At 36.8% G+C, this 9791-nt stretch overlaps 1 protein-coding gene across 11 annotated transcripts in view; it reads left to right on the forward strand.

The window, feature by feature from the left end:
- Snap25 (Synaptosomal-associated protein 25kDa) overlaps positions 1–4969 on the forward strand; it is a 220095-nt gene extending 215126 nt beyond the window's left edge. For all 11 annotated transcript variants that reach the window (XR_011040535.1, XM_068353582.1, XM_068353583.1 and 8 more), the window contains one exon: positions 383–4969. Coding sequence is in view for 10 of the 11 variants with exons in the window: in XM_068353582.1 (XP_068209683.1) it covers positions 383–451 (69 nt within the window). In the remaining variant the exon portion in view is untranslated. The remainder of the gene's footprint in view (positions 1–382) is intronic.
- The last annotated feature ends 4822 nt before the right edge of the window (positions 4970–9791 follow it).

Raw genomic sequence — 9791 nt, forward strand, 5'->3', positions numbered from 1 at the left:
AGTTTATCATATGTCATTTGGAAGTTGAATAAATCTGACCGTATGCATAATAGGTATCGATAGACTCTATTTTGTTAGTTTTATCCTTAAAAAAAATTTCTGTGTGAATAAGGTATAAGGAATCCTAAGGGTTTTCTGCTAACATTAAACTGAGTAGAAAGCTTTAAGGATCACTAAGAAATTTAAGAAGAGCTACAGGGTCTTAGACTGAAAAGAATTATACTCTGTGATTAATGGAACTAATAAGTAAGCTTTATATGGGTCAGTTGAACAGGAGAGTTAGTTGTCCTTGAGCTGTAGTATATAAAACTTTAAGGTGGTAAATTTTGTTTTACAGAAAGAAAAATTTCATTTTTTGTATACATTTTTTATCTGTTTTCAGGCGGAATCGAACACTGTGAGAGTAAACATGGCCAACGAAAGGGCTGGATCTCTTCTAAAGAATGCATAAGAACATTCACTGCCTTCACTACTTCCACAAAATCAAGAAGCATCCAGGGCCAGAATCTCAAAATCTGGATGATTTTCATGAGGAAATGGCAGTGTTTAATATACCAATTATTGTAGCTCCTTGACTAATTCTTGACAAATAATTATAGTTCTCTTATATTATTTAAAGCTGCAAGTGATCAGTTTCTATTATGATAGGAAAATCTAAAGTGTATGTAAATCTCACTGATATTTCCCAGTTGTATTGGGCATGACTTTTAAAATTGTACATAATTTTTTTTAGATAAAAGTTCACTACATATTCTGGCCTCGACAGTAGGTGGAAATCCATACTGTATCTTTTCATAGGTAAGATGCTGGCCCTTTGCTTATGAGGAATACAATGTTATCTTGACCTGTAGAAAATTTAAGCTTGTTTTGTTATTGTTACATACCATTTGTTAATTTTATAGGCATAGAAGACATCATCCAATTCATTGAACTACAAAAAGCATCATCATTTCTTTAAGTCAAGCATTTGGAAGTAATTTTAAGTCTCCTTACTTAGGTTCATTCATTGTACGATATTGCACCCAAATTGAAACTATTTAAACTATTTATTTGGTGGTTTTAAGTACATGAGCATCTCCAATTCTCTTAAGGCGTAATCCACTATTCAGATAGTATTTACTGTTTCTGGATCAGATATTCATCTATATAACTCTGTAGTTGTAAATCATATTCAGTCTGATGTTAATGCCAAGATGTCACCATAACATTGCTGGTTTACTGAATATCATTACAACTACAAATCCTCAGACCAGTCTAGTAACTTATTTATCAAATATAGATAAGATTACCAATGCGAAGCCTGAAGTACTCGGTACTATTATAAGAGGAAGATTTTGTTTCTTTTTGAGAATCTTCTGCGGGATATTTAATTAGGCTTGTATTGATTTTCTCATCTGGAATACATCAGACCTAATGTAGTAGTTGCTGTTTGGCCCAGTATATAGAGTTAAAACTAACCACAAGTTGTGTGTTTTTGCCTTAGACAGAATCATATCTGTGGCTTGCTTATTCCCCTTACTTACTCTTGCAAGGAAGGGTTTTCCAGTTCCAACCTGCTTTACGTCTTGAGTAAGGAATTTACTCTATTTGCCTCTGTCTCCTATATATCTCATCCCATACAAGTACTTGGTCATTCTAGTGATTTGTATGTTTATTACTTGTCATCTTGGAACTTGAGGTTCTTATGCACTTGTTAAAACAATGAGTACATCTTACTACAGAACTAAATGCCTTGGAACTGAAGATCCCCTAGCATTATTTCCCACTGAGCATTTTGGCAAGATGGATTAGATGCTGAAGCATTTCCTCGTTTTGAATTTTGATAACTAGGAGCAGAATTTGAACATTTTTATATATGAAGAAGTAGAGAGGGGTTAGGGAAGTGCAAAGCAGTAAAAAATTTGATATTCCAAGTATCAAAATTTTTTGTGAGGCCTTACAATAAATTCCAAACAAAGATACATATACTGGATTTACTTTGGCAGACAATTAATATTTCTTTGTAGGATTTAACAGTGCTTTGCTCAGACATTACATTTTTTTTTTTTGCATCACCAAAATTAGAGATACAAGAAAATATCGATACAATATGGAATACACTTTAACCTTGTTAAAACAAATATTGATCCAATTTTATATATGTATGGGCTGTTGTGGAAATTATTTAAATTTGAATCATGTGTTTGTTACAAAATATTAGATGTAAGTTTTTTATTAAAACTCTGGTTACAGTCAGCTTAGTGTACTAGTTCTTTGAGCTAATTCTTTTTCATAGAAAGTTGAATTTGAAAAGAAGTTCCAATGCTTCATTTATGATGTACTGTACTTAGTCATGTGCATTGTTTGAGAGTAAGCCAAATAGTTCAATACAGGTATGTAAGTTTTGAAAGTGGAAGCCTTCCTTTATCAGAAATTTGCTATAAAAGATCATTTCAGGCTCAGAAATGGTTTCTGTCACTTAATAACTTGGTGGTAATACATTGCCCAAATGTCAGTTGTTGAAATTACCTTTATCATTTAACGAAGACAATATTGCACATTTCATTTGTTAGGATAATATAAGGTTGTACCTTTAGCAAATCTAGGCCCATGGCCAACATCTATTGGTTAAAGTTAATAAAATAGCCAGACCTGTTCTAAAGTATACATCCCAAATAAGGTAAAAAGAAATAGGCCTTTATTAACTTCACAGTATAAAGTGTTGCTTGATAAATCTCAAATGCATAGATAACGTTTCGTGATAAACTCAGGGTACCAACAGTTTGGCTCTGAAAAGTTTTCTTAATCTTTCTTTTTTAAAGTTAGATAAGTGGAAAAATTTTATAGCTGACCAAAATATTTTTACTGTTAAAATGTCAACATTCCCATACATTAGATTGAGGTCTTAATTTTGGCTTGCATAGGTTTGCTAAGGCAATGGCCTTAAATTGTTGGTATGTATTATTATTATTCAGAACAATGTGTTTGAAGATTTCTGTGTGTGCCCATTAATGAGGCAGTAATGCTCAATCATGCTGTGCTCAATTAAATAATCTTTTGGGCCAAATGAAATATTGGTATATTTTCAGATCATCTGTTCTTGAATCTTAAATTTTACATTGTTATCTTAAAACTAACAGTATTAGGGCTACTGAATGCAGATAAACTCATGGACTTTCAAATGTTTATGTAATGGTTAAGATTGGTGTAGATTTTGTACAAGCAGGTGTTTCCTCACCGTGACACATGGTTGTAAGCTGTGATATTCTCTTTTGGTTTAATCATGCAAATAACCGATTCATGTGTTAGGTCATATCAAAACTAATGAAAGTGTTGATGTTTTCGTAGGACATTTTCATAGTACTTTTTGCATGGCATTTTGGGTAGGCACCAAATAATTTGTGTTTTTGTATTTGATTTCCTCCTTTAGCATATAAGTCCACAGCTAATTGAATTAAAAATAACAGGTCATATTAAAGTGGTATAAAGGCTAATAAGAAATGCTCCACAAATTTGCATGCCTTGGTACACCAAAAGTTTTTGAAGAATGATTTGTTGCAGTGCTAGATTGTTGTTGTTGCAACTTTATATATCTTATTCACATGCCACCTATATTGATTTAACTGACACTGGTTTATGGTGAATAAGAGAAAGGTAGTTTGTTAACTAGAAGGTGGCATTTAAAGGTAGTGCTTCAAGGATGTAACATTTCAGATTGCAGTGGAAGAACCAAGAATTGCATGTGCATTACCAGAAATTAAGTGAAAATTCCCAGATTTGATGTTCATTTAATAAGCATGTGGCAATGGATGGATGGTTATGAACATGAATCTTGTCTCCTCCTGTGAACTGTAGAACAATCCTTGAAAGTTTTATAGGTCCAGGGTTAAATGCAGTTGTAAATGACCGTTTACAAATGTAGAGTATACCCTTGCTATTTTGACTGGAGATGCCTTTTTGAAGTGAGTATAAAATCCTATGGTTTAGCGTAGGAGTGAAATATCCACAGCACAATATGGTGGCATATCTAGTATTTAGCTATAGATCTTCATGTCTTTTCTATTGTGATTTGTGTCTTAGTGGTTTGTAATATGCAGAGAAGGCCCACCCAATTTTTCCGTGTCACTTCTCTGTGTTGGTTCATCCCCAAAGAGTGAAAGGGAACTCCTTCAGGGAGTAAGGGAAGCAGTCATATTTTTTTTCTTTTTATACAGTGAAAATTCAAACTTGAGAGTTTTGATGGCTGTGCAGAATGAGTTTGGTTGTTTGACAGTCTGATATCCTAAGTTCTTAAGATTTTTTTGTATTAAGGACAGGTTCATACTGCAGAGCATTGAACATATATGGACTGTTTGATCCAATCATGGTTAGATCATCTTGTTATGTTGTGCATAATAAAGATTAAGGTCCCCGCAAATGGATGGTTAGGGTAACACTGCATTGCTTTCACAATCCTCATAATGCTATTCCAGGACTGCTTCTTCCCCTACACTTCATTAATTTTACTCTGTGCTCCCCTCTGGAACTTTTTTGTGAATAGCTTAGTATTTTTTGTAGTTTATATAGTCTGATTATTAACTTATTTCAGACAGTGATCTGATCTGATAAACCAGAAGGGAAATAAAAAAAAAAATAAGGTGACTATACTGGTATAGAGCATTCCACATATTGTCAATAAAGGGTGTCTACATTTTCTGTGCACTTGAATAGATTTATTTTTCTTTTACATGAAAGTTGATAGTGTGGGGATTGACTCATTAAGTATTATTTTATACTGGGCTCCAGGATTAAATGAGTATTTCATAAAGTAAATTTAACTATGCAGATGATCTTTGTTGTTCTTTATATATTTGATTGCATTATGGCAATGTGCACATGAGAAATAATGAATTGGTAAATGGGAATTAAATTCTTTGTGATTTTCCTGGTTTTCTCATAGGGGAGCATTCGTTATAGTAAATACGTATCATTTAATAAATATGTAAACCAGTGTTGAGCTTTTTCCTTTAGTTCCTTTGGTATAATATATCTGTGATCATGCTCATTTAGAAAAGTTTGATAGCAATAATGAGTATTTATTATTAAATGTTTACTATATACTGTACAGTAGCAACTCAAACTTATCAAAATCACATTTTTCAGATTTTGTTATTTACCAGAAAGCTCAGAAGACTTGAATGTCCAATAGAAAAAAATTATTACACAAGGCAGAACTCATGGTAAGGACGCAAGCCATAACAGGTATTGAAATGAATGTGATTATGTTAACCTGTTTGAAACTGTAAGTGTGGACCCCTTTACAAAGAATTTCTCTTACTTTAACATTATTTTCTATTTCTGTGATTGAAAGTCTTTTTTTTTTTGTAAGGCGTTTTTTTTTCTGATAATCTTTTTTTGACAAATGTTATAAATGTACAGCCTATGAATACTTCAATACTCTACCTACAATGAATTTATTCTTTTTTATTTTTTAAGTGAATGTGTCATTGTTCATCGTACAAGAACATGTCCAGAAATTCTAATGAATTTGGTTTGTTCAACCACTTAAAGACTAACCTACACCCTACTTTTTGTCTGAAAGGTACGACAATATTTACCCTGGTAAGTAATTTTATGATTTTGTTTATTGTATTTTACATGAAATGAGCCACTTAACCAATTATGCTTTATCTCACTCAAAAAATTAAGATTTCAAGAAGAAAGCAGACTACATTAAATATATGTATGATATTTTAAAGTATTATACAGATACTATGAAAAGTGAAAGTGGGAACACTTAAATTTTTTAGTGTAGGCAAACATGGTCTTTGTTTCCTATCAGACTTTGCTACTTACAGAAAACTAGATTCCTGGAATGTGTGATGAGTTGAGGTGTTGCTACTTAATATGTAACGTATACAAATTAGTAATTAGACAATTTAGTAAGATGTAACTGGTTACTAAATATACAAAGCTCTGAATAATGTTAATGTTCTAAAAATGCAAACTTTTTATTTTATTTGTGACATAAAACCCCAAAGAAGCCAGCTGCTATTGCGTCGTCATTATTATTATTATTATTATTATTATTACTATTATTATTACTAGCTAAACTACAACCCTAATTGGTAAAGCAAGATGGTATAAGCCCAAGGGCTCCAACAGGGAAAATAGCACAGTGAGGAAAGAAAATAAGTTAATAAAAGATATAAGAACTAATGAAAAATTAGAATAAAATATTTCAAAAACATTAACAACATTAAAATAGATATTTGATATATAAACTATAAAAGGACTTAGGTAAGCCTGTTCAACATAAACACATTTGCTGAGAGTTTGAACTTTTGAAGTTCTACTGATTCAACTACCCGATTAGGAAGATCATTCCACAACTTGGTCACAGCTAGAATAAAACTTCTAGAGTACTGTGTAGTATTGAGCCTCATGATGGAGAAGGCCTGACTATTAGAATTGACTGCATACCTAGTATTACGAACAGGATGGAACTGTCTAGGAAGATCTGAATGTAAAGGATGGTCAGAATTATAAAAAAGGGATTTTGACGAAGGAAAAATCTATTTCTGGGCGAGAGACCTGTGCCGCCCAGTGAAATACTCCTAGAGCACTATTTCTAAGGAATATAACTGCTATATATTACCAGAGAAAAAAAGCATAGGAATGCCAGGTTGAACCCAGCTCGCTCACCTATATAAGGTGTCGGTATAAAATACTGGGGCGTGATAATTCACAACCAGAGGTCTCGCACTATTTAGATATCTCCTCTTCAAAATCCCCGCCACAGCGAGGTGCCGATCAACACTACTACCACTAACCCAACCCACGCCAGTGACGTCACTCCTCATAGCACCCAAGGTTTGGGGCCCATGTTGGGAGGGAAGTCAAGGGAGGGTTCACTGGGCGGCACAGGTCTCTCGCCCAGAAATAGATTTTTCCTTCGTCAAAATCCCTTTTCTGGGCTCCGACCTGTGCCGCCCAGTGAAATAGTACCAGAGAAATGGTCCCAAATCTTGGAACAATACCTGAGGAAGTAAAATAAAATCCAAAATAACAGGTAAGAGGATAGCAAGACATAGTTGATTAAGGTTCACTATGTTCAGGAGGAATCACATTCCCTGCTGCCACTGTAGCAAATATAAGGCTTCCAGAGGTTTTAAGCAGTGGCGTTTAAATACTGTTGGAGACTTCCGACCTGTATATTTAGTAAGTCCAGTGAAGTTCATAGTAATTAACTGAGGTAGCTACAGCTCATATATCATGGACGTGAGGGAGTGATGTGGGAATGATTCTAGGTAGCCCGTTAATGAAATGCAGAATCTTCTGTCTGAGTCCTTTCAGGATCTGAAGCCAACTTAAGTACGTCATTCAGAAACCAGGAAACTGAGCTAGGGTGAGTTGATGGTTTCAATCTGGCGCAGGTTCTCGGGATGGATGAGAAGTATGAATCTGTAAGGGCAATATTAAAGCCAATTGTAAAACCTTCAAGGCTGACTTAATTTGTGGTAATAGTACAAGTCGCTAAGTCTGATTCAAATAAAATTCTGAAGAAGGTTACTGTCAGATTCATAGTCATCGTCTCAACCTTTGAGTCCCTTAAAAACTGGCAAGTTTCATAACAGCTGAATCATACTGTCGAAGGGTGGATCCCCTCTTATCTGATTCTAAAAATAACGTATTTGAGGATCAATATCTGCAACTCTTGAGCTGCAAATTTCATAAAGTCCAGAAAGGTAGGGCATTCTGAATTTGAGGAAGCTAACACACCGAGTTGTACTGCTTGTGTTAGTATTGGATTGGGGATCTGTCGAGGTGGAGACCCAGTTCCACCAGAAGGGGAAACCCGTTGTGCTTGGGCCAGATGGGGGCTACTAGTGCAACTTGGCTTTTGAAAGTCCTGAGCTTGTCTAACACTTTCATCGACAGATTTATTGGTGGGAATAGGTAAATTCTCTCCCAAGTGTTCCAGACTAATGATATTGCGTCTGTGGCGTAAGCCCGAGGATCCGGGCTGGGAGCTACGTAGCACTCTAGTTTGTAGTTGGACTTTGTTGCAAACAGATCTATCTGGAGATCCGGAACCTGAGAAAGAATCCAACTGAAGGACAGTGGGTCTAGTGACCACTCCGACTCCAGCGGAGTTGTCCTCGAAAGTGCGTCCGCCACTATCTATCTAGAAGAAACCTGATATGTTGGTTTTTGGCTGGAGCCGGTTGCTTAAGGTCAAAAATACCGCCATGGCCTCTAAAACATTGATATGAAGTTGGCGGAATATTGTCGACCATAGTCCCAGGACTTTCTTGTACTGAGAGTATCCCCCCCCCCCCCCCCCGCCTGTTAGGGAGGCGTCTGTGTAAATGACGAGCTTGGGGGTGGATATTGTAAGGAAACGGATTTGCCAGATTTTGACCTTTGTCCATGGTTGAAGTCTTTTCATCAGAATTGGTTGGAGTCGAGCCCTTTGTCTCGATATTACTCGCTTTCCTGGAGCACCATACTCGGCTTATATCTTTCAGTCTGGCCTTCAGTAGTATATCTGTTACTGAGGCAAACTGGAGGGCACCCAGGATTCTCTCTTGATTTCTTCTGGAAGACAATTTGTCTTTGAGAAAACGTATTGTGTTTTGCTATATCGTTCCTCTTGGCTGTTGGGAGACAGAGTGTGGGAGCATAGAACCCATTGAATCCTAACCATTGAAACTTGTCCCCGGGACCAAACGAGATTTCTCGAAGTTGATTTGGAACCAAAACTGTTGTAAGAGATTATCACTCTGTAGTTGCTGTGAGGCAGTTTGCCTAGTTGAAGCCTAGAAACGGACGAAAATGCCTTGCTTTCGGAACATGATAGCAAACGTCTGCAAGATCTATAGAGGAGGTGACGGCCCCACAGAGAAGCAAGGTCCGCACCTGAGAGATGGTCAGCAAGTGAAACTTGTCGCATTAAATGTAAGAATTCAGAAGCGACAGGTCTAGGATTACTCTTCGCTATTCTGAGTCTTTCTTTGGCCCGCTGAACAAGTGATCCTGAAATTACAAACGATTTACTTTCTTTATTGCTTCCTTTTGCAATAAATCGTTTTCATATAAGACTAGCTCTTCCGTTGGATGTTGATGAAAACTGGTTGGTGGAGGGGGCCTTTCTATCCAACTCCACCCCAGACCTTTGGAAATTATACTGAAAGCCCAAATGTTGAACGTTCAACGGTTCCGGAAGATGTAAAGTCCTACCCCTACCTGAGAACTCCCAATGATTTGCTGCGGATTTACCTCCTCGGCCTCGAGAGTAGCTGTTGCGAAAAGTTCCTCTCGAGCTAGCGCCTCTGGGCCGCTGGTAACCCTGGAAAGCACCCTGAGTTTCAAAGGTGGGCCTAAGGGCTGGGGAAGTAGCATAGGAGGTAGTTGCTACTTGGGACTGAGGAACCAGCACGTATTGCTGTTGGGGTTGACCCTTCGAAGTGAAAGGTTGACTTCCTTGTGCCACCGGGATGGTTTGAACCACCTGTTGGGACCGCCGGTTTGGAAGGAATGGAAAGATCTCAAACTCTTTCTACCTCGAGATTGGTTGCTGGCCGGTTCGAACTTGTGCTTGGGGACTAAGCCCATCGAACCTTGAGGCTCTGATTGACCCTAGCAGCTCCAGACTGGGGCTTTAATGAGCTTGTTAGGCTCATGTCTGATAGTGGCCTCAGACAAGACATGCCTACAGCAACGACGTCTGGCCGCAAAGAAGTCGTAGGAATCAGACAGTAAGGTTTGAAGTAATGACTTCGTCAAGACCTTAAAAGGTGGTTCTTCTTCATACATTAAAGAGGTCTTTT

This window comes from Palaemon carinicauda, chromosome 30 (assembly GCF_036898095.1).
Source record: "Palaemon carinicauda isolate YSFRI2023 chromosome 30, ASM3689809v2, whole genome shotgun sequence".
Lineage (NCBI taxonomy): Eukaryota > Metazoa > Arthropoda > Malacostraca > Decapoda > Palaemonidae > Palaemon > Palaemon carinicauda.